The 24,350-nt window shown below is 49.8% G+C and overlaps 2 protein-coding genes across 5 annotated transcripts; both read right to left on the bottom strand.

Annotated features, from left to right (window-relative positions):
- Positions 1-2,248: 2,248 nt before the first annotated feature.
- LBX2 (ladybird homeobox 2) lies at positions 2,249-5,294 on the bottom strand. The gene is made up of 2 exons (XM_072619871.1): positions 4,859-5,294; positions 2,249-2,950 (listed from the first exon to the last, which is right to left on the bottom strand). Exons 1-2 carry the CDS (start codon positions 5,166-5,168, stop codon positions 2,556-2,558), a joined length of 705 nt encoding a protein of 234 aa, XP_072475972.1. The 5' UTR covers positions 5,169-5,294; the 3' UTR covers positions 2,249-2,555.
- Positions 5,295-12,482: 7,188 nt separating this feature from the next.
- Positions 12,483-15,903, bottom strand: PCGF1 (polycomb group ring finger 1). Of its 4 annotated transcripts, none has more exons than XM_072619874.1 (9): positions 15,154-15,311; positions 14,633-14,738; positions 14,351-14,503; positions 13,976-14,047; positions 13,762-13,867; positions 13,429-13,462; positions 13,007-13,093; positions 12,798-12,878; positions 12,483-12,611 (listed from the first exon to the last, which is right to left on the bottom strand). In XM_072619874.1, exons 1-9 carry the CDS (start codon positions 15,244-15,246, stop codon positions 12,564-12,566), a joined length of 780 nt encoding a protein of 259 aa, XP_072475975.1. In that variant the 5' UTR covers positions 15,247-15,311; the 3' UTR covers positions 12,483-12,563. The 4 variants fall into 4 exon arrangements, with proteins under 4 accessions (XP_072475975.1, XP_072475974.1, XP_072475973.1 ...); XM_072619873.1 differs by having other exon boundaries at positions 13,762-13,888; positions 15,154-15,286; XM_072619872.1 differs by having other exon boundaries at positions 13,762-14,047; positions 15,154-15,903.
- Positions 15,904-24,350: the final 8,447 nt, after the last annotated feature.

Below are 24,350 nucleotides of genomic sequence, written 5' to 3' on the forward strand. Positions count from 1 at the left end.
AGCCCAATTTAGATTTGCCTCTTTAAGGTGATCTCTGATCACTGGAATCAGCACTGATGTTTTTTCCATCTCCTAGAACCCACCCTTTATCAACCAGCATTTATGGGTGAATATTACCATCCGAGGGAACCTTAGATATGAAGTCTGACTCTCTTATTTTAGAAAGAGGAAAGAGGCCTAGGGGGTGATGAGATTTGGGGACATCACAAAGTAGCTAACTTATGATTTGAGCCCAGGTGTTCTGGCCCTGCCTTTAACCTCTTAATTCATTTTTTTCTGTTTGTGTTTTGTCACTCAACTAGATAATATTGTGCTCCCTGGGGCTAAAATCCACACGTTTTTCGCAAAACCCTCATTTTGCCGATTAAGAAATGATACTGCAAAATTTTCTTCAACCAGAGCAGAAGGGAGTACGTGCTAAGGTGTTTACCTTAGGGCCCGGAGAGGCTGGGACGGGGAACGTTTTTATCTGCGAGAGTACAAGTGTGAGGCTGTGAATGAGGGTCACCTTACCTGGTCACAAATTTCCCCTTTCTTTTCCTTTCTCTCGGGTCCAGAAGCTCCCGGCAGCCCCTCCCCCCTTTGCGTTTGATGTGCAGACAGGCCCGGGGGCGGGGCGGGGGCGGGTAATTAATCACAAGTTAAAGGAATTAAACTCGGCCGGGGATGTCAGCAGCCAGCGGCGGCCCGGTCACCCGGGAAATTACCGGGGAATGGGAAGGGGAGCAGCCACTCCACGATGTGGGGGGTGGGGAAACCTTCCCAAGCCTACCCACAAACACAAGGAAGGGGTGGGAGGCAACGTGGGCTCTCCATGGGAGTGTCTTTGTGTTACTGTGTGACTGCCTGCGTTATGTGTGTTGCATGTGTTGCGTGATGCAGTGCGTTATAACGGCGCTTGACTCTGGGTGTTGTGCGGTTGTGTCACAAGGCTGGGTGCGATTGCTGCCGTCTATGAATGTTGCGTGTCCGAGGTTGCTGTCTTCCTGTACAAAGTTCGAGTCCACGAGCATTGTACAAGACGCCTACTACAGGCGAGGCGCTGTGTGATTTACTGTTATGCGGTAGTGTCAATGTGTCCCGCAAACACCCTTTGTTGTCTCTGCGTTAGGGAGTGTGTCATTGCCTCGATTGTTAGCAATGCGGACTTTACCTCTTGAATGTTGTTTTGAGTTTCGCCGCCGTCACCAGGGGTGTAACCTCCGGAGTGTGTAATTTTACCCTTGCCTCTGTCCTCTCTCCTCAGTTTCTGTGCATCGCCTGTGTGTCTCAGGGTTGGATCTAGGTCAAGGTCATCATTAATAAACTCTCGGGTTGGGAGTGGTATTTGTAGAAAGGAATTCAGGGAGATGCCCTCTAGGCCTAGTAGATTCAATTTGGAGTGTTGAAGGTCCAATTTCACATGATCTTCAAATCCTATAAGGTGAGGGAGGAGAGCAATTTTGGGGGTCAGCTCTCTATCACAAAAAACAGAGAGGGAGTGGACATAAGGGGCAACAGACCTTGCCTTATTTCAGGCCTTCAAGCAGTAAGGATCCAGAGCTTGCCCAACGCACACAAGCTGCCAGCATCTGTGGCCTGCTCCCACCCTCTCAGCTCGCAGGAGGGAAAATGCAGAATGTCCCTTGGGATCCTCTTTATTCACACTGAGTGAGGTGCTGGGATGGGGGAAGTGGAGGTGGAGAAGCAGCTACAAAATGCCAGATATCTATAGTAAGAAGAGAAGACCCAGTTAATCCTGGCTCTCTGTCCATCCCCTGAGACAGTCATTGTTGGGAGAACCTCCGGGAGAGGCAGGGATATTGTAGGATCTGAATAGGACACAACTACAGAAAACAAAATGTGCTGTAGAAGAAAGGGTTCCTTAGAAGGAAGAGAGGAGACAGGATAGGTGAATTCTATAGGGACCAGAGGGCACAAGGATTCAAAAGGAGGAGTCCGGGTGGGAGAGGCTGAGTGTGGCCCCAGAGGGATCCCTCAACCCAGAACAGGGCATTGGGGAGACTGGGCAACATAGAGTATGAGGGCAAACAGACAATGAAGAACCGGGGAGGCCGTTGGAATAAGAAGGAACGCTATCTGAGACTCCTAGGTTTTCCAAAACAGTGAGAAAACTGAGACATCCCAGAACCACATGAGGAGTAAAACAAACAAAAACAAAAACAAATTAGCTTCATAAATGTGTCTAGGACACCTAAGTAAGTCCCTGGGGCTGGAAAAATGGGGAGTGGGGAGATTTGTGTAACAATTGAGAGTCAGGGACAATGGGGATTGGCAGGATGAACCACCAAAATAGGAATAAATGTGGGAGAGGTGGGGTGATTCAGTTTGTCTGGGACAGAAGGACCCCAGAAAGTGGGAGGATTGGATAGTACAGAGGCTGGAGTGGAGAGACAATGAATGGAAGGAGAACGATGTGGGAATGTCAGAAAAACTGGGCAGTAGAAGTCTATCAGGGACTTGGACCCTCTGAGCTGGCCCAGTGGGTAAAAGGGTCGTGATAGAGTCTGGTGATAGAGTCCGCAAGTCCTCAGAGTCAGGGCCAGACTTTTTCTTCAATCGTCCACCTGGATCTCCTCGTCTGAAAGCTCGGGCCCAGGATAGGGGCTGGGTTCTGGGTCAGCAGAAGGGTTGGAGCCTGATTCTGGCAGAGAGAGGCTCAGCCGGCGGAGAGCTGCGGGCGGCAGGGAACGCAAGGAGGCTACATCTGCCTTCATCTCCTCCACGTCTCTCTTGAGCTTGGCCCGGCGGTTTTGGAACCAAGTGATGACTTGGGCATTGGCCAGGCCCAGTCGAGCTGCCAGTCCATCGCGCTCGGCTGGAGCCAGGTACTTCTGGAAGACAAAGCGCCTCTCCAGCTCCAGCACCTGCTGCGCGGTGAATGCAGTTCGAGACTTCCGACGCCTGCGAGTCACAGGCCTGGGGCTCAGTGGGCTCAGGGCCGCCCGACCTACAGGAACAGGAAAGATCAGGGGTATGAACAAGCCTGGGACTGGACCTCCCCGAGAGCAGGCAGGTCTGCCTTGCGTCAGGATTTCGGTCGTTGGAGTGGACTGCGGGCTTCTCCACAACAACAAAGCTGAACCTGCCTCAGAGTTCGGGGAATTCCCTAGATCCCGTGGGTTGGGCAGAGTTAAAACTTGGGAAACAGAATTTGATCTACGAATCCCCTATGTGCAAGAGAATCTGGCAAGCAAGGAGGTTAACACAAGAGTCATTTAGGTCAAGCGTTTGGCATAGGTAACTCAAGGCCCCTGGGAGTATTAAGTGCATGGTGGGGGGGGGGGGGAGAGGGTTGGGTGAATTCACAGAGAAGACTTGTTGATGGTTTGATTGATCTGGGTGTCTGGGATGACTGAGACAGAGGTCAGGAGGGTGTAGGGCTGAGGGACTGGGGCAGAGTTAGTTACACAAAGAGGTAGGGAATTGAGAGAACAGAGGTAGGCAATTAAGGAAACAGGGAGCTGGGGGCAGGGTATTAGAGGTACAGAAGTTTGTGGAAAGGAAAGAAGTTTCGTGGGATAGAGAGACAGGAGAGAGTAGGAGAGATCAGGAACTGGATGATAGGATTGATCTGAGCTTCAAGACCGGTGGGGATGTCAGTGGCCAGTTGAGCGAAAAGGTAGAGACCAGGGACCTACTCCTATGACCTCTCCCCCAACCCTTAGGGTTCTTTCCCTGGGATCTCCGGGCCTTTTCCGGGCCCCCTTACTGTCCCAATGACTTGGCTCACACCTTCCCCGTGCCCCTCCTCCACCTCCGGATAGCCAAACGGGCCGCTGCAGGGGCTGGAGCCTTGGAGACACAAACACAGCAGGGGAGAGAAGAGCCTGGAGTCTCTGAACCCTATAAATCTGGGACGAGGTGAAGGTGGTCCCGAATTGGGTCGGATCTCTGGCTACCTCGCTCTTTCTTCCTCATCTGTCTCTGTTTCTGTCCCTTTGTCTTTCTCTGCCTGACAGGATCTCTATCATTTCTGTCGCATGTATAGAGTAACAGGAGCAATCAATCCTCCAGTCTCAATATCTGATTATCCTCCCTTGGTTTATCGTGGACTGTGTGGTTGTGTGTGTGGTTGTGTGTGTGTGTGTGTGTGTGTGTGTGTGTGTGTGTGTGTGTGTGTGTATGAGCGCGGGAGCGCATTCTCCGAGGGTCGGAACTGCCTAGAGAGCAGTAACGCGGTCACTTCAGGCTCTGGTAGGACAGACACCTCGGCCCGCTGAAGGAAGGAAAGAGTTTGTCCGGACGACATTCTGCACAGATCCCTGAAACAAGGGGACAGGAAAAAGCAGCCTCGACAGTGCCCTTGGCAACTCGAACTGATTCAGGAGGAGGCACGTTGTGGCCCAAGTTTTCGAAGGAGCCGGACTCAGGAGAGAGAAGAGATTGTTGGAGAAAGGGAGACTGATTAAAAGGGAGGCAGTGAATAAAAAACAGGCACGACGGGGGAAAAACAAGCGGAAGAAAAGACATAGACCAAGGAAAGGGGTCAGACAGGGAGGGGAGAGGAGAGGGGAACCGCAGGGAAAGATAGAAAAACGGTGAATCGAAGGAAAACTGGAGGCCAGGAGAGAAGGGAAACCAAAGGAAAGCAAGAGGAGGAAAAGAGGAGAAAGAAGAAGAGGAAAGGAGGTGTGGATAAAAGGGGAATCGGGAAGGAGATGTTGAGGAAGAGAAAGATAGGGGATTCGGGAACGTGGAGATATGAGGAAACGGTGCAGAAAGAGGGGAAGGGAGAAGAAAGGAGGGGGAGGCTGTAGCAGGGATTCACGATAAGCTCAGCAGTTTAAAAACCCAAAGCCCCTCTCCCATCAGCCTCCCTCTAACTGCAACCCCGGACAAGCTTCTGACCGCGTACCTTCGGCCGCCTGCAAGACAGTGCCGTCGAGCCTGCGGAAGGTCTTACTGGCCAACTCTTCTAGAGCGCAGAGAGGCGACGTAGGATCCTGGGCTGGCACGGGGGCTGGGGCTGGGGTCGGGCGGGCTGATGGACCCAGGATGTCAGCTATGCTGAAGGGCGTCAGCGGTTTATTGGAGGCGGCAGGCGGCGGCCCGGACTCCTGGGCCGAGGTCATGTCGGGGCCCCCCAGCCAAGGGGTCCCCGCTGCCGGGGCAGCCAGTGCCGCGCCACCGCCTGTTCCTCCTCCTCCCCCACCGCCTCCGCGCATCGGCTCATGCTCCGGGCCCCGGGGCCCGGGAACGCCCCGTGCAGCCCCCCGGGGCCCCGGTCTGTGCCCAGAAGACTGCGCTGAGCAAGCCTGAAGTCGTTTATTTGCCTCAGTCGGGCGGCTCAATCAGTGCCGCCCTACGCCCGCCAGCGGAGCGGTAGCTCTGCCTTAAAGGGCCTTGGGGCCGGAGGCGGCAACTGGGTGGGTGGGGGGGCGGAGCTTGCGGCGGCCCCCGAGTTCCCGGGCCGCGTATCCTTTCTGCAGACCCACCCCCACCTCAAGGGTCCCCCAGCTCGTTTAATCGTCCGCCCTCCTCAGGTTAAGGCCCAGGTGACCCTGGCGCGGACTGAGGAAGTGACCTCAGGACTGGACACAGTGCGCTACCCTGAATGTATCCACTCCCTGGCTCTCTTCTGACTCCTGCTCTGGTGGCGACCACCAGGCCCATCGGTTCTTTTCTCCTGTCTCTTTACAATCTGCTTCCGTATTCCTACGACCCTCACCCCTGTACCTTACTTGCCAGACCCTGTCCCCCCTACTGTGCCCCTCGCCGCTGTCCAGCCTGGGCCCCCGACCCGTAATGGGAGCAGCCTTTCTGGCCCATAAAACTGCGGGCGATAAAAGGGTTTTTCTTCCCGCGGCCTCAAGGGCTTTTAAAAGTTCCCAGAGCTAGAGTTGGTGGGTGGAAAGGTGGGGGGGGGGGGGGGGGGCGCGTTGAAACCAGCTGTGAGGGAAGGGGGGCTGGATCCAGCTGTGACTGGACCTAGGGGGCAGCTCTGTCGCCTACTTCCCTCTCCTGTGTCAGGCCCTGCTCCTCCCTGAACCCAGTCCTCCTAATCTACCCTCCTCTCCAGCCCCATAGAGAGGATGGGTCCCCAAGGCGATGGGGGTGACTGCGGCTGGAAGTGATTAGGGATGCGGGGGTGTGGGGCTAGGGCAACGCTCAGATTCCGAAGACCGACTGTGGCTGGGCCCGGCGAACAGCCGAGGCCCAGGCAACCTGTCCATCACGGAACCCTACAACCTTTTCTGTCTGGCACCCCTGAGATGGAGGTTGCTCAGAATGGTCTGAGACACAGGGCAGCGGAGGGGGTGGGGGGGTGGGGGGGCGGAGAAATCTAGTGGAGCACGCAGGTGAGGAATAGAAACCGCTAGCTTTCTGGAAGCCAGTCTCTCGGCCTAGTCCATACGCTTCCTTTAGTACTAGTGCCATTCCTTTCAGTTTCTGCTCTCTTTCACAGCTCTGGTCCCAAGCCCAGTAACTCCCCCAGGCCCCCAGTCCTCCGGCCTCCACCTCTTCTTTCTATGTCCTATTTCCTGATACTTCAACCTCATTTTCTCTTAGTACTGTACTCCTCTTCCCTTAACCCCAGATTTCTGAATTGACTCCTTGGGGTTTCTGGAGGCTGCAGGCTCGACTTACAGGAGGATTCTGACTACTATTCTGGGCTATCTCAAGACTGAGATAGGTCCATACACACCACCACCACTTCAGAAATCCACCGATTCTAAGGGACAAGGACAAAAGCAAGGACAGAGAAGCCTACAACCCCATGGCCAAAGGTGAGTTCGGTCCATGTTCTTTCTGTCTATCTCATTCAGCCTCTACCATGAATGGGAGATCCCCCGGGTCAGGGTCTGTTTAGCTCTTCTGAGATCTTGGATAGATAAGATGAGAAATGAGGTTCTTGAGGAGGCAGGATGACCCTATGCACCTCCAAGGCTATGGGTCGGAGACAGAGAGGTAGTCAGGGCCCCAAGCCTGGATTCACTCCCAGGGCCTCAGGAGACCTTGGAGCCTCAGGTAGATGGAGGCGTCTGACTCAGGAACCTTACTATCTCCCCGAAGGAAACTCACACATTTCCACACATGCATTGGAAGACAAACATAGCGTACATTTACAAAAAGACTCCTGGAAACCAGCAAACCAGAGGAGACAATCAGACATTCACACCTTGGCCACACACACACACACACACACACACACACACACACACACACACACACACACACACAGAGGAGCTCCCTGCTCTTCTGCAGCCCGTAGCTAGGGCATGGACTACCCTTGTGACGGACTTAGCAGAGACCCGGCTCAGGCGAATTACAACGATCCTAGTAGGCCTTTGGAAATGGTGGGGGGACATCGAGGGCTGGGGGCCCCTTGCCCAGCTTCGGTCCAGCAGGGTCTTGGAGTCCCTCCAGGGACTGTCGGTCTGTCTGTTTGAATCACATAAGCCTTCTTCCCAGTCCGCCCCCTTGCTCACCTATAGGGTCACCGAACCCTCTAGAAAAGACAAAATCTCTAGCTCTTCCACGCATACACCAACAGTTATATTCACAACCATACAAAACAAACAAACAAACAAAAAAACGCCACACACACTGTACCCCAGGCAAACGATCGGATACTCAGCACTTCCCGTAGGAGGGAGTAATGCAGACTTCGACACTGACAGACGGTGTACCCCTCAATCCCCACGGTTTGGACTCACCGTCACCGTCCATCCGAAGGCAGCTTTTGTTTCGTTGAGTCTCTAAGCCTCCGCCCCCTCCCCCTCCGAAAAACTAAGGTTTAAAGAAACTGCCCAGCCAGCTGTTTCGCCACTGTTTCCCCTATGGCTGGTTGTCTGTGTCTCTCGACTCCTTTCATTTCCTTTTTACCTTTTCCCGCTTCTTTCCCGATTGTTTACTAGCGGCCTCCGTCCGTTCTCTTCTGCCCATTTTGAGGACAGTGTATGTGACTGTGTGTTAACACGGGTTTGTATCCCTCGTTCTTTCCACTTCTTTCTGCGCTTTCAGAGAAAGGCAGGAGCCTGGACTGTGTTGGACGGAGCTCAAATCTCCAGGTAAAAGCTTGGTTTGCTTTCGGCTCGGAAAAGAAACACAAGGATAGGGATCGAGTAGGACCTGGGACACTGTGGACAGTATTAATTTCGAAGAATCAGTCAGTTCAGTAAACACCTCAAAGACGACACACTGAAAGCCGAGCACACTCAGAGATATGTATACATAGACACAAAGATAGCCATATCCGCGAACACGGAGGCACAATCATACAGAAACAATTGAGAAATTACATAGACACTTCCACACTGATGACTGACTAACGGTCAAAGATCAGAAGGGACCCAAGTGTGGAGGTTGGCAAAAGTGATTCAAGAGCCTCTCAATTGGTTATTTATGGGGGAAGGGGGAGGGAGACACCCCCTCCCCTTTCCCCCCCTCCCCAGGCTGAGTTGGGAGCTGCCTTTCTTCGCTCAAATCAATGTCTGTCCCATCGATGTTGTTTCACTTAATCTGTAATTAAAGTGCGTCCCAGGAGAGGCTCAATGTGCCCCTCCTCCAGCTCCAGTCCTCATTCCCTTCTTATGGAGCCTATCTAGAGAGGTCAAGGTATACAACACACAATTCATAAAACTCACCAAGCATAGGAAACACAGAGGAACAACTCATACATATAGATTCACGAATGTTAAATACTGTACCTAGAATGAACAAGACATAAAAAAAAAAACCCAAACCAACTCAATACCAAGTCTGCCTATGGCATTGCCAGGATCTGTCTCACCCCCCTTTCCTCACAAGCTCCCCTTCCTCTCCCTTCTCTATTTTCTCCCCTTTCTTCCTCTATCCCTCTTTATCTGGGTCTTCATTTCAGACTTCCCTGCTATGGATCTCTTTCTCCTAATGAGTGACTCTCTCTGAACTCTCTTCTATGCCTCAGGTATGCAGGGGAGTCCTCTCAGGTCTGAGGGGTGACATCTGGCCCTGTGTCTGATGGGGACACATAGTTCCCTAGTATGAGGGTGATAACTAATGGCCTGAGGGTGAGGAATGGGGGTCTTGAGGGAAGTGATAAGACCTCCTGAGTCTGAGGCAAACTCACATCTGTGACTCCACATGGAACTGGGTGGAAAGCTGAGGGGTCCTGTATCTTCTCTTTTTCTCTTTCTGTCTGAGAGCCCCCTCCCATTTCCTCTCGTCTGATTCCTCCATTCCCTTCCCCCTCTCAACGTCTGTCTCAGGTAATGGGGTTAGCCTGTCCCCCGGGGTGGGGGAGGTGGGTGGAGATGCAGAGATTGAGAAAATGGTGATGGGTTTTGGATTGGGGGATGGGAGAGAAAAGAGAAACAAACAAAAAAAACCCAACCCAACCATGAGAGACACCTGGGAAGGCATAGTCATACAATGAAATAGAAATTGAAACATCCCAGACTAGAGACATACACAAGATATGAGAGGCATTTTTGTGATAGAGGGGTTCATACAGAAATAGGCAACCAACGGAGACATCAGAGAGATGAGAGTAGACACACTGAACCTGAGTGACAAAGACAGTCACAGACAGCAGCAGAGACAGACCAGTAGACAGAGCAGACACAAGATGTGGAGATGGTCACAGACACAGACGTGTGGCTCACACAGAAAGGGAGGTCCCCAGTTTTTCAAGAAGAGAGAGTCTCCTCTGGGACTAGTGAGGGGCCACTGAAGGGATTTCTCAGTCAGACACCCCCCCCCCCCCCCCAGCCTCTTGCTGGCCCCAGGTCAAGGAAGCCTAAGAGAAATTGGATCCACTGGATGCTGGGAGAAGGAGCTGGGGGAGGAGAGAGGGGTGAGTGATTAATGAGGGAGATTAAACTTTGGGGCCCAGAGGTCACCTCCCCTCCTCATCATGGGAAACTGAGAAGGTCTCTCTCTCTACTAGGGGAGAGGGCAAGGAGTGAAACCAAGTGAACATCCTCCTATAACCTGACACTCATCACTGCCCCCAACCCCACCCCCTACCACAACACACCACTCCACTCCCTGGTCAGTGTGGTCACTGACCATACTCTTGGTCACTGATCCCCTCCAACACCTTATGACAGATGTTCCATGAACTTCATCACCAAAAATCCCCTCGTCTCCTGTGACCACTATGACAAACTTGTTCGTTCCATGAACTCTGATACCCCATTACTGAACCACACACTGACCCCTAAGCAGTCACTAACCCCATGCACACGTTACATCCACTGACCTCACAGCCCATTACTGAGTTTTCACTGACCTCAATATCTAATTTTTGATCCCCACTCTATCACTGAGTCCACCCCACCCCTCAAACATCTTTAACAGACTTCCCATGACCGATGGAACCCAGGCACCCCTTACAATCTGGTCACAGACCCCCTACACACCACATCATGGATGCTCCATACACATACGTGGGGTCTCATACATCTGTCTACCCCTTACCTCATGCCCCACCCTTCCACTTTTCCCACACCCTAAATGTGGTGTGGACACCTAAACATTTAATCACTGACCCTACCTATACCTCACAACTGTTCATAGCAAACCACTATTGATCCAGTATATTCCTGGAGACTGCCCACCCCATCCCACCTCAACCCCACAGAGGCCTCTTCACCATCATTGCCAGTTACCATATTTTGTCACTGCTCCCCCTCTGCACATACAACCTGTCAATATTTCCTAAATCACTTTGTGCCCACCACCACACTTTTCTATATTCCTTTGGGGTTTGGGATGAATCCAGCTGAAAGTACATATGGCCTCATCCCTTCTTGGGTATTGGGAAACAATTCATGTCAAGGTTGAGGTTTAGCTTGCACTGCTTTAGAAAGGTCTCACTCCTAGCCCAGTTTCCTCATCCATTTTTCCCCTCTCCCTCTTTTTCTCTATACCTTCAAGACTTGGGTAACAAAACACATTAGGAAAACTTGGCTTTAGCCCTTCCACTTACTTTAACTCTGGGCAAATCATCTAGAAAATCTGGAATAATTATTTGCACTATTTATTTTGTAAACCTTTTAGGTTTAAGGTTTGCTATCCAAATGTTATGTGTATTATAAATTTCATCTGAAACAGGAGGAACACCAGTAGTTAGGGAGGAAACTGAGGTCTAGAAATGTCATGCCCTATGTTTGGGAATTTGCCAATCTGCATCAGATGGCATGTACCCCAAGTGCCCTGGGATGTACTTTTAGGATTTAGAGCTAGGGAGGATGAGTCAGACCCTCTCATTACATATATCAAATGAAATAGCACTTTGCAAATCTTAAAAATCTTCTATAAAAGTTAGCTGTTATCTATGGGGAAAAGGAGGGCCAGAAAAATGGGAAGTGATTGGAGCCAGGTAGTTTCAGGCAAGGCCAGAACTTCAATGGGTCTTCTCAGGACCCTGTATCCGGGGTTCTTTCCATAACACAGTGCATATGTCCATATGTGTTATGTGCGCTTTTACTTTTTAGTCCTTTGGGGACATGGGCGGAGGGCAAGGGAAGGGGAAGAGTCACCTACATCCCTGACAGCTGGGAACAGCTGGGGGGGGGGGGCAGAAACATGAGGGAGGAAAGAAGGCTAGCAGAGTTGAGGACAGACAGCAACCAGGGCTCTCTCAGCCTTCTCACCAGAGGGGGAGAACAGTGTCCAGGGCACAGGGTCCAGGCACCTTCTTTCCTCTCTCTCTTCCTGCTCAGATGCTGGTTGTTATTTGTTTGACCAAACCTGGACCCAAAGGAGCTCTTCCCTGAGACTCCTGGGACCAGACACACTTTGGGGGTACTTGTGAGCGGGGGAATAAGGGAGTCTGGTAGAATCGGGTCCCAGCTGACCCTACAGCTGGTCTGAATCAGTGGCAGTGGGGAGGGAGCAGTTGCCAAAGCAAGAGCTTGGCCAAACTTTTCCCCCACCCCCTATTGATGAAAGACACAAAGAAGATCCAGACTAGAGGTCTGAGCCTATGGTAGAAGCATCTCTGAAAGGCATGGGGGAGGGGATGACTGGTCTTGGGTATGGGAATAGGCATCTCTTAAGTGTCACACTCAGATCCCCAGCTTCCTGACAAATGACTCTTCAGGTCAGGCACTTGCCCTCCCCCCCCAAACAAACTATTAACTCCTTGCTGATCACCTGGGCTTTCTCCTGTTCTTAAGGGGTTCATTCCACCTAAGGCTGGGTTCCCCCTCATCTGGACACAGTCTCCCACCCCACGCTGCAGGCTCTCTAACTTCGCCCCCAAGTTTGTTCCTCCGATGCTAGAATGTTGGCAGAACACTGGTCCCTGGTCCTGGCCCTCTACCATTCTGTCTTAGCCCTGCTGAGGAGTCCTAGTTACCTCTCATTGATCCCTCAATGGCCACTCAAATCCTCCCAATTTGGATCCAGCACAAATCACTGGGATTTATTGAATAATGAGAGGTTGAGGGGTGGGGGAAGGGATGGAAAAGGGAGGAGAGAGAAGCCATGTCAGGTAAGGGGGAGGGATGGGAAAAGGAAGAAAGGAAAATTCAAGAAGCAATCAAAGGTGCTTTTTCGGTTTTTATTTCAAAAATAAAACCACTGTGGGTCTCACATAAATATCTGGGGTGGGGGAGGAAGGCCAGCTTCTACCTCCTTTTTTCCTTCACACTGTAATGCAGGAGCAGGGGTGCAGGCTAAAGAAATAGAGGAGGGGAAGGCTTGTTACAACTTTTCTAGCCATAACCGCCCTTTTTATCTCACCATCACCTCTTTCATTCTCACACCTTCCCTAAAACAACCACCGATTTTTCTACAACCAATTTCCTCCTGCCACACCACTCTATTCCAGTCCCTCATCCCCCAGACCTTCTCTTCCCCACCTTGCCAAACCATCGAGAAAGCCAAAGCTGTTTCATGGTCATGTGATCTGGGAGAACTTCATTGTCAAAGAGGAGCTGTACCTGGGTGGGGGAGGGAGGAGAGAGAGGGTCCAGGTGATACTGGGACAGGTAGCCCCTGCCTCTCCATCCCGAAAGGCCTCCCTCCCTCCATCCCCCTTGGAGCTTCTCCCTGAGACATCCTAACTCACATGCTGGGGGTTCAGCATCAGACGTCTACACAAGACCCTTCTGAGATGCCGAACCTCGGCTCGGACGGAACAACGGACGAACTTGTGCTGAAGGGCAGGGACAGGGAGACAAAGAAAGAGCAATGGACCCCAAGTCAAGAAGTCCAAGTTCAAATCCCAGCTCTGCCACTTGATAGCCGTGTGACCTTGGGCAAATCCCTTCCCTTCTCAGAGCCTTGGGAGTGTCCTCATCTGTGTAGTGGGGATGATGCCTGTATAACTACCTGCAGGATTACTGGGAGAAAGTACTTTACAAACCAAGTGATCTAGAAATGGGAGCTGCTATTATTATTATATGAGTAACAAGTGACATCGAAGGAGTTGTTATTAGGTTAGTTATTTAGATGGGAAGAATACGGAGACCTCCCTCTCAGCCCCCTTACCTGTAAAATGCTTTTATTTTTGTCTTTGCCAGAACTGGTGTGGGGAAGGGGAAGCAAAGACAATGGTTAGGTGTCTTTCTACCACATGCCCTGCCCCCCCATCATTCCCCAAAGCACCCCCCTTCCTGGTATCTCCCCTCCCCTTCAAATCTTTTGTATGGACTCACCTCCTAGGTAGGGTAGGGAGCATCAGCTGGTTTACCTTCCCCCTCCCCACTCTGCACTAAACTTGAGTAGGCCATCCCCTTGGACTAGAGTCTTCCCTAGGCACATAGAGGCATGATCGGTAGAATCATGGTTTGCCTGCCCTCCCACCCCCATCACACCTCTCACCTTAATTTTTCTAGACACAGGCTGAGCTGCTCATCATAACGATAATAGTGGGCTTTTGAATGGTCAAAACTGTTGTAGGGGAGGCCAAGGGTACCCGGGGCTGGTTCTAGGAGAGACGTGGTGATGACTATCACACGGGAGGGAGGAAGGCGTGAGATGGAAGATGAAAAACTCTGAGAGAAGAGGTGGGTACTTTTCTTTAGGCTGTATTTACCTTCCCCGGCAGGTTGGGTGACTCGGTCCAGGCCGCGGGACTGATAGAATTCTCGTATCCTTTTCTCTTCACCTGGAAGGGAGGGGAGGATGAGGAACGGGAGAAAGGTATGTTAGTCCTCCCTCGTCCCTGTCCACTCCTGAACTTTTCATAGCCCGACCTCCCATGTGCCCGCACACTGGCAGGCCCGCAGCGCACGCACATACACACACACACCCTGGCGGACCTTAGGGATGTCACCGCCCTGCGGGCTCCCTTGGGAGCTGTGGAATCCCTGAAAGTCCCAGCGGGAAGGGTCTTGAGAGAGTGACTGGCTCAGCTCCCTCACAGACCCCGGCCCCAGCCTGCCGTGGGGCACCCGGAGGCGACACTCACTGTCCTGCAGGCCCGGCACCAGCTTGTACACGATGTCCTGCATGACCCGGTCCAGCTTGAGGTTGAGCAGGGGCTGCGTCTCGTGAATCTTGATGTTGCACATGGGGCAGTATTTGCTGGTCTGCAGGTACTTCACGATGCAGCTCTTACAGACTGCGGGGAGAGAGGCCACACACCCTGCAGCCCTGCTCCCTCCCTCACGGGGCGGAGGGGGGGGGGGGGGGGGGAGGTGGGGTGATGGCACGGGGGCGGGGCGGGGGCACGGGCGGGGAGGACCCTCACAGGTGTGTAGGCATTCCGTGATGGTCGTGGCGTCCACAAAGTAGCCGGCGCACAGACAGCACACGATGTGCTCGTTCAGGTCCTTGATCTTTACTCGGACTTCCTCCTGCAGCCAAACTGACCATCACTGACTTTCTAAGTGACCACCCCGACAGCCGACGGGGGGCAGCCCAACAATGACCTCCCCTTCTGGGGCGTCGTCCCCCCATCAGACCCTCGGGGACTAAGCGGAGGGGGGCGCTGCTCCACACCCCGGCTGAGCCCCCTCCCTCCACCTCCGCCCAGCAGGGGGCTCCGCGCGCAACCCCGGTTCTTGACGCGTGAAGGGGGGCGAGGATGGCGGTCGCGGCGCGCATGCGTTCTATGGGAGGGTCGCCCCCTTTCCAAACACCACGCACGCGCATCCGGTGCCCGGGCGCAGCGCAAGCGCATTGGGCATCGGGCCAGCTGCCCAGTAGCTCGCTGGCCCCAAGACCTTGGTTCTCCGGTCGCCTGGCATCTCCAGCCCGCCGCCTCCATACCTCGTTCCGCAGCGGGTCCATCTTGTACACCGATTGAAGCTGGTTCCGCAGCCGCATCGCGATCGCCATCGGGCCCCCCTGAGGAGACGCCATCTTAAAGGCTGAGCCCGGCCAGCCACTTCCGGTGCCGCCTGCTGGGCGGGGCCTGTCTCCAGGCAACGGAAGGCCTGGTCCTTTTCTGATTGGCCGCCCCGCCCAGGGCCCCGCCCCACCGCTCCCCGCCCCTCTCTCCCGTGTGCTCACCTGAGCTCGTCCCGCCCCTAGCCCCGCCCCGCTTGTCGTCAGAGCTGGCGAAAGTGCTTCTAGCTGCCCCCCTCTCCCGGCCAGGCCGAGTCCCAGGAACCCCGAGCCGCAGCCCGCGAAGGCCGCGGTGCCTGCGTCTTCCGGAGGCCGCCGCGGCCGGAGAGGAAGGCACCCGCGTCTCCTTTTCCAGCAGCTCCCCCCGGGGGTCCTCCCCACCTGAGCCGGGTCTGTAGCGGGCCGACGGGGCCGTCTCGCGGGGAGCATCTCCCGGGGCGGGCAGCGGCCTTTGGCTGGAGGCCGCCTAGCGAGCGTCTGCGCCCGAGGACGGGGCCCTCCGCGGCCGGAGACTGATGGAGCTCGACCGCGGCCAAAGCCTGGACGCGCAGGGCGCAGTCGTAGCTCCTGTGTGCCCGTCCTCGCGGATCCCCTGGCGGACCTCCCCCGGCCCCTCCTCTGCTCGCTGCGAGGTCGCCCCCAAAGGGATCTTACCATGTGACCCCCCCTTCCAGGGGCCCCCCGAGGGGTCCCCCTGCTCAGCGACCTCTCCCTCCCTTCCTCGATGCTGCCTGGCTCACGTGCCTTCCTTTAGATCCAAACAACACGCATTTATTAAGCGCCGACTATGTGCCAGACACCGCTACGAGGAGGTGGGGGCGATACAAAAAACTAAAGAAAACCCAAGCCCACAGCCCTAACGGTGCCAGCCCACAGGGTGCTCGCAGTCTGCTTCTGGACCACACGCAAACACCAGCCTCGGGAATCACCCCAGGGTTTGCCCTTAGCGCATCTCCCTCCGGGTGGCCCCGTGCTGTTGTCCCTCGGTGACAGCCCTTCCCTAGCAGAGACTCCTCAGCGACCACCCACCCCATGGTCTCCCCCTAGCTACAGCACCCTCTCAGTGTTTTCCCTTAGGTTGTTTCCCCCGTCTCTAAACTCCTCCCACCCTTTCTTCATTCCAACCCCTCGAACAGACCTCTTTTCTCTGAGGGAATCTCTGAGTCTCTTGGGAATTGTCACTGGAAGTCTCTACGGACATCTCTGAGGGGAGGGGCCCCTGGGGCTTGGCAGTGATTCCCCCCATCCCCCTGCTGCTGGGGGGCAGGCCCAGCTTAATGATGGTGATTTAATCATTGGCGCCTGCCAAGGCCTGGGACAAGCTAATGCAGAGCAGATGCTGAAAGGGGCGGGGGGAGGAGGTGAAGGGACAGAGGGCACACAGCAAACACACAGACACCACCCACACAGGAACGGATACAGCCCACGAAGACACACTGAGCACCCCTCCAAGATCACACCACACTCAGATATATACTGTACAATCCTCCACCCTCTAATAGTCGAATCGCACAGAAATGACAGACACTACATACACATTTCAGACCCAGACATACCACACAGAGACAATACCAGTACCTTGTATGTATGGCAGCCACACACAGAGACAACATTCCACCCATCCACTGCATACTAATATCACATAGTGACAGACAGATCCATAAACTCATACACAGTCAGGGACACCCACACAGACACAGAGCAGGAAGATACTAACAGACTGATATACCCACATCTGCTCAGAAATACACAGAGACATGCACATTCAAAGACACACTATCCCTCAGAAATTAAAAAAAAAAAATCCAAACCCCGTCTTCAAGCAGCTTACAATATAGTTGGGGAGATGACAGGCACAAATAAGAAACTTCAAAGTTCACTAAATGGTTTAACACAAGTAATTATAATAGCCAGCATTCTGCAAAGCACTTTGCAAATATTTCTTACCCTCATATATGTGCTGCTATCTGCATTTTACAGATGAGGAACCTGAGGCAAAAGAGGTTAAGTGACTTGCCCAGGATCACATAGATTGGCCATGTTTGAAGTGGGATTCAAACTTAGATCCTGACTCCAGATTCAGCTCTCTATCCATCTTACCACCTATCTGTCACCTTCAGGGGTGACCAAGAGTGGGATCAAAGGGGAAAACAAGACAGGCATTGCAAGTAGGGGAAACCTCATGAACAAAGGCCCAAGAGATGTGGTATTAAGATCACTGGATTGGAAATCAGGAGGCCTGTATTTGAGCCCCAATTCTGCCACTAGCTACGTATGTGACTTTGATCCAGTCATTTCACTCCCTCTGAGTCTGTTTCCTCATTTGTAAAATGGGGATAATACCTGTCACTCTTCACTTCCACCCCTGGGTACTTATCAGGGCCTCACCCCTATTCTTGGTACACCTTCCACTCTTCTCAGTCCCCTAGGGAACTTTAGTTCTTCACTATCCTCTTAAATTCTTTGTTCATTTGTTCTATGGCTCAAGCCCTAAGGCTGGATTATTCCCCTCCATCTATCTCTGCCTTTGCTCCTACTTATGTGTTCTGAAATGAGCTGGAGGAAATCATACAACAGTGCCCACTATGTTCATTACAAATTTGTTATCTAATTTCAATTGGATTCTAAATGTAGCAAGGCAGTCTTTTTACTCTTCCCTGATGGGTTCTCTACCCCATTCACCATAAGTGTTTCAGACTTAATCCTCTCAAACCTGCCCTAGCACCGCAGCACCTCTTCTCATCTAAGGATCTTGACTAGATTTTTACAAAATATAATCAAGGTTACTAACCACCTCTCTTCTATTTTTACATCACCTACATTTCTCACTTCCAAAAGCCACCCCTTATAATAAAGTTAGAAAAAAAAGTTCAGTAAAACTAACATATTGAAAATTCTTAATGTTATATGCAATGTTCCATACCTCTGGTCTCTTACCTTTGCAAAGAACCTGAAGGTGGTGTCTTCTCACATATTTTCTTTAGGGCCAAGCTCATTTAGTGTTCTTTTTTCACCATTCAGTACCAGTGATGCCTTAATGTCAAGTCTACTGCTCCTTTCTCAATCATCCCCCTTCTTGACCTTTCTATAGCAACAGTGATCACTCTTTCCCCCTAGATTCTCTTTCCTTTCTGGGTTTTTGTGGCAATGTTCTCTTCCTCAATGTGTGACTGTTCCTTCTGAATCCTGTTTGCTGATTTGTTATCCAGGTTTTTGAATGCCAACCTTGGCCTTTTCTGTCTTCCATTCCTTTCCCTTTCCTTCTCTCTTTCCCTTGGTTACATCCTCAGCTCCCATGTTCAATCTTATCTGTATAGCTGACCCTCAGATTTCTACCTCTAGTCTCAATCTCTCTCCTTAACTCTAGTGCTGCATCACCAACTGCTGATTGGACATATTGAACTGTATATGCATAGGCATCACAAACTCAATATATCCAAAAGAGAATTCATCTTTCCCTTTAAACCCATTCCTATTATTGTGGAGGACATCATCATTCTTCTGGTTACTGAGATCCAAAATCTATGTCTTCACTGCCATTCACCTCATATCCAATCAGTTGCCAAATCTTGGCATTTTTAACTCTACAGCATCTCTCCCATATGTCTCTGTTGCTACACTTACTCATCCATTACCATAGTTCACATCCTTGTCACCTCTTGCTCAAATAATAGTTTCCTATTTCATCTCTCTGCAAGTCTCTCCCTATTTTAGCCCCATCCTCCACACAATTGCCAAAGTGATTTTTCTATAGCACCAGTTTGTGATACACACATCCAATTAGCTCCAAGGGCTCACTATTACCCATAAGATCCTCTCTTTGGCATTAAAATCTCTTAGACCTTGGCATTATAACTTTCCACCCTTTTTTCTCTTACCATGTGAAATTTTAAAAGCAATTTTATTCAAGAAAAAATAAGCAAGCTACAAAACTTCTACTCTACTCCAAATAATTAGCAATGATTCTTCTAGGTGTTCACTTCAGTGCTTAGAAGCATGTTTCTCATAGATGACTTGGGGGAGGGGATGGCAGTTAAGGAATATCAAACTCCTATAGCTAAAAATTGAGAAAATGCTCTCAAATCCCATTTCAATCCTCTTTCCAAAGCAGCAAAGAGGCAGTTCCCAGCAATGACCCATGTATCTCCAAGCTTTATTTTGGCAAGAATCCCTACCTAGACAGCCTCTCCTGGATCCACTGCAATGGAATTCATTCTATTGTAATCAGGGAATTCAATTTTTCCCCCCATGACCACATCCATACATTTGTGTGCCCTTTTAGTAGTAAATAAATTAGTGAGTTCCTCCCCTATCAGTTCCATTGTCTGACAAGAGTCTTGACCTCTCAGGAACACTCCAAGTCTTCATCCTCTCCAACTTTCCAATATGTAAATATTACTCTATGATTCAACCATACTGACTTTCCTGCTGTTTTTCATACACTCCAGTTTCCATTCTGTCTTTGCACCGGGTGTCCCAGGTCTGCAGTGCTTACCCTATTCACCTCACTTTGGAATCCCTAGTTTCCTCAGCTCAGATGCCACCTTCTACATGAAATCTTTCCTGACTCTTCTTATCTACTAGTGCTTGTTATATGCAATACATGTGTGTATGCAGGAGGGGTGTCAAACCTACAGCCTCGAGGCCACATGTGACCCTCTAGGTTCTCAAGTGTGACCTTTTGACTGAATCCAAACTTCACAGAACAAATCTTTTTATTAAGGGGCCACAGGCATACACACAGGTATATCCCTGGTGTACACACACACACACACACACACACACACACACACACACACACAACCCCCCCCCACATACACATACAGAGCTGTTTTGCTTCTGTCTTTTACCCCTCATATTTAGCACAGGGCCTGGCATGTAATAGGTGCTTCATTAAAATTTGATTGATCTTATTAATTTCTTCACAAAGACCCCGACTGCTTGTTTTCTTTGTGAAGATAACTTTGGGCTCTCCAAAGAAGAGGGGCTCTGATAGGTCTTACTAAGCTAGAAAGACTGAATATGCTTCCAACAAAATAAAAGTGAGGGGCTATGGGTTTGGAACACTGGATATACTATCAGATTCAACTGATGCGATTTTGCTGAACTGTTTCCAGACACGGATGTCTTCTTCATACCAGCTTAGCTAAGTGCCTGCAGGTTGGTCTTCAGGTAATAAATGATTTGAGGGGCCACAGAAATTGGAAAATGATCCAAGCTTGTGAGAAGTTGAAATCTTTGTGATCTGTATAGGCAGTGTCCAAAGTGATGAAATCACATGGACTAATACCCACACCACCTATTTCATAAGGCTCTGGCAATAAAACATTGCTTTGAAAACTATAAAGCATCACATGACTAACCATGAGCTCATGTCAATGCCATTCACTGTCTGCATGAAGTATGCAAACATTAAAGAAAAGAGCAGCTTAGAGGAGGGAAAGGAGGGAATAAACATTAAGTGTACCTACTGTGTGCCAGACACTGTGCTAATATCTTATTTGATAGAGCAGAAGTTTCACATGGGAGAATCATGGAGGGAAAGCTAGAAAGGTAGGAGCAAATCAGATGGTGGAGAGCCTTGAACCATAGGCTTTATCCACAGTTTGGGGGACTTGGGCTTTATTGACAGTTTAGGGAAGCCACTGGCAATTTCTGATGAAACATTTTAAAAGTTGGTGTTGTGCGGGGAGACTAGAGGCAGAAAAATCAGCTGGGAGGGGGTTGTTGCAATAGTTTAAGAAAGGATTAGAAAGGTGCTGGCTGTGTAACTGGAGATGAAAGACCAAATCTGAGAGTGATTTGTAAGGAAAAATTGACAGAATAAGAAATTAGAAATAGAGAAAAAATTGAGACAAGTTTTGAAGCTGGTGAGATAAATTGATAAGTTGGAATCAGCAAGAGGATGTAGAGGGTAGAGGATGTGAAGGGGAGTTCAGTATAGGATATATTGAGTTTGAGATGCCAAAGGGACACCCAGGCACTTGGGAATATAGCTATGGAACTAAGGAGAGAGTGCAGAGCTAGAGATAAGAGTTAGAAGTTATTAGCATAGATACACAGTTCTAAAGGCAGGGGAGTAGTTGAGATCTCTGGGGGTAGGTAGAGAGAAAAGAGCAGAAGTTTGAGCATTAGGGTTGGACCAGGGGTGTAGAACCTGTGGACCTAGAGGACCACATGTAGCCTTGAGGCCGAAGGTTCCCCACCCCATAGAGGAGAAATGTTCATAGAAGTAGGAGGAAAACTGGGATGATGAAATATTGTGGAAGAAAGTCACATTTTAAAGAGATGGTAGACAACAAACAGTACTAAAACAAAGGAAAATATATTTGAAAGACTTCAAAGACATATTCAATGCAATGATCAAACATAACTTCAGAAGACCTCTGGAGAACCATGCTGTCTGTGACTAGATACAGAGTAAGCCATACATTTTCAGACATGACTAAAGTGTTGATTTGTTTATCTGTTCTTACTATTAGGGTGGGATCTCTTGGTGGTTACAGGAAGTCATAGTTAAGAGAACAGGAGCATCAACATAACTTTTTCTTAAAGTTGCTTAAATTGGCAAAGATGACCAAAGGTGAAAATAGACAATGTGGAAGGGGAACTGGAAAGACAGGCACATCTGTCCACAGTGGAGATGTGAATTGGCTCTAGTGATTCTGGAAAGTAATCTGAAATCATGCTTGTAAAAGGTGACTAAAATGTCCTTTCCTTTGGATTCAGCAATTCCCTCTATAGACATATTTTCTCAAGGATGCCAAAGACAGAAAGGTCCCATATTCACCAGATTCATAGCACTTTTTGTGGTGACAAAGAAGGGGAAATGAAAAAAGATGCCAGTCAGTTGGGGAATGACTGAACAAAATATAGAATGTGAATACAGTGCAATATTATTGCACCGTGAGAAACACAAGAAGAATTTGGAGAAGCTGGAAGACATGAACTGAGAGTAAAATATGCACAGCCACATAAACAATATTCACAACGTCTTCAGTGCAAACTAAAGGAACAAAAAAGAAACTGAACACTATGTAATGTGGTTTAGTCACAGGGAACAGGTGAAAAAATGTAATTCCACCTTTTTTTTTTTCAGAAGTGGAGGGCTATTTGTGCATAACATTGAGAATACTGTCTGGTTCAATTGGTATAATCATTCAAGAAATGATTTACTGAGGAGGAGGGGGAATAGATGTATTTGGAAATAGTGATTAAAAAAAGTAATAATTTTTTAAAGTGGGGAAGAAACAGGCTGATGAAAGGTCAAAGAGGAAGAAGCCATTAGGAGGTAGCTTTTAGGCTACAAAAAATAGGTTTTTAGGTTCCACAAAGTAGGAAAGATAGAAGTCAGATTACAAAAGTTTAAAAACTCAAAAGATGGTAAGGAAGTGAAAACAGTGGGTACTGGCCAATCATTTGTGAGTAAGTTCACATTTTTTCTAGTATTTTAAGAATTACAAAGCACTTTCCTCATAACAGTTTTCTATGGTAAGTAGTGTATTATTCCCATTTTACAAATGAGAGAACTGAGGCTGAGGTTAAATGATTTCACCATCACACAGCTAAGTAAATGTCAGAGATAAAATTTGAATCCAGAGTGACTGTAAAGTTTCGGGAAAAAGTTTGTCACAAGATTTTGTAGGACCCTGAAAGCTAGACTACTTTATTCTGTAGGTATAGTGCGAAGTGAGTTGCAAAATGTTATGGTCAGAGCTGTTCCTTAGGAAGATAACTCTGGCTGGATGTACTGGAGGAAAGACCAGAGATAGAGGAATCAATTTGTAGACCAGTTAATAATCCAATAAGGAGATGATTAGAGTCTGAATTGAGGTGACAGCAGTAGGGATAAAAAGGAGGGGACAGAAGTAAATGATGAATCAGAGGTAAAGTAGTCAGGCCTTTGCCAGTGTCATATAGTGTCAGAGCTGAGATTCAAATCCAGGTTCCCAGACTCCCAGTCCAGTGGTCAGTTTGACAATCAAAGGAAGGAAAGATAGTGAGGAGAGAGGGAGGAAGGGAGACAGAGACAGACAGGAAGAAAATTGTATGTAGCATGAAAAGTAGTAAACCTAGGGGAGATATGAAATGTATTAGCAAAGGAGAAGAAGGCAAGGGAGAGGGAGAGGTTGAAATGGTTAAGGCAGGAGATAAACGTGGGAGGCAGCTTCGAGATGAAGTATGAACAAAGGTACAGCTTAGCCCTGATAGAGAGGTATTTATGCTTCTCAGATAGGAAAGAGAAGAAATGTAGGGATGCAAGTGGCATTTTGAGATGAAGACAAGACAATTACAGCTCAGAGAGTTTCTGATGGATAGTTTCCATCTTCTCTGGGATGTAGGAGGTGAGGTCATTCACTGTGTGGATGGGGTGAAAGTGAGGATTGTGGGCATAAGTAGATAAGGTCCTGAAAAGCCCTGTGGGGAATTCAGTAAGGGGGTCAAAAAGATGAAAATCTGCCTAGCCAGTAGGGTCATGTGTAAGTGGGTCAGCATGAATGTAGAGGGACAGTTCTGCAAGGTTTGTTACGCATCCCATCCCTTCCCCCATCCATGATCTTTCTCCTTCCTTCTTGTCGGCTGATCTTTCTCTCCTGGGCTTCTCCTCCACTCTGAGTCACTCAATTAGATGCACATTTCCCATGCTGATCCTTGGTGAAAGACAGTTGGGAGCTACTTGTGAGACTTGACCTCCCTTCCCAGGGAGCCAGGAAGGAAAGAAGAATTTGGAACATTTTCTGGTAGTTGGGAGGGGACAAGATGAAAAGAAGGAATGGTTCATGTAAAGGACACATTGATATCAGACACTCTTTTATCATCACTGATCCTGGTTCTGGGGCCTCAATCACCAACCCCTGCGCCTTTCCTTCTCCCTTCCCAAAAGGAGACTTAGGGTCCCTACAAATGGGATTATTCTTCCAGGAAACACATGAGGATTAAACAAACCTCTTCTGCTTTCCCAAGAAGAGCTGAATGGGGAGGCATTATGATATGGAGTCGGAGAACTTGGCTTTGAGTCCTGCCTCCTGACATTGGCTGTGAGCCCCTAGGAAAGCCATTTAACCTGCTTCCTTCATCTGAAAAATTAGGCAGTTGAACCGGTCCAATGTTAAATCCTA

The sequence above is a fragment of the Notamacropus eugenii genome, chromosome 6 (genome assembly GCF_028372415.1).
Source record: "Notamacropus eugenii isolate mMacEug1 chromosome 6, mMacEug1.pri_v2, whole genome shotgun sequence".
NCBI classification, from domain to species: Eukaryota; Metazoa; Chordata; class Mammalia; order Diprotodontia; family Macropodidae; genus Notamacropus; species Notamacropus eugenii.

Excerpts from the sequence above, each read along its gene's own strand:
- PCGF1 (XM_072619872.1), bottom strand. The coding sequence starts at position 15,888 with ATGGTAAGATCCCTTTGGGGGCGACCTCGCAGCGAGCAGAGGAGGGGC. Across the intron at positions 13,463-13,761 it reads CTGTGTCTAGAAAAATTAAG|TTCTGGCAAAGACAAAAATA; the intron begins GTGAGAGGTGTG and ends TCCCCACACCAG. Across the intron at positions 12,879-13,006 it reads TGATGCTGAACCCCCAGCAT|GTACAGCTCCTCTTTGACAA; the intron begins GTGAGTTAGGAT and ends TCCCCCACCCAG.
- LBX2 (XM_072619871.1), bottom strand. The coding sequence starts at position 5,168 with ATGCGCGGAGGCGGTGGGGGAGGAGGAGGAACAGGCGGTGGCGCGGCA. Across the intron at positions 2,951-4,858 it reads TGTCTTGCAGGCGGCCGAAG|GTCGGGCGGCCCTGAGCCCA; the intron begins GTACGCGGTCAG and ends CTGTTCCTGTAG.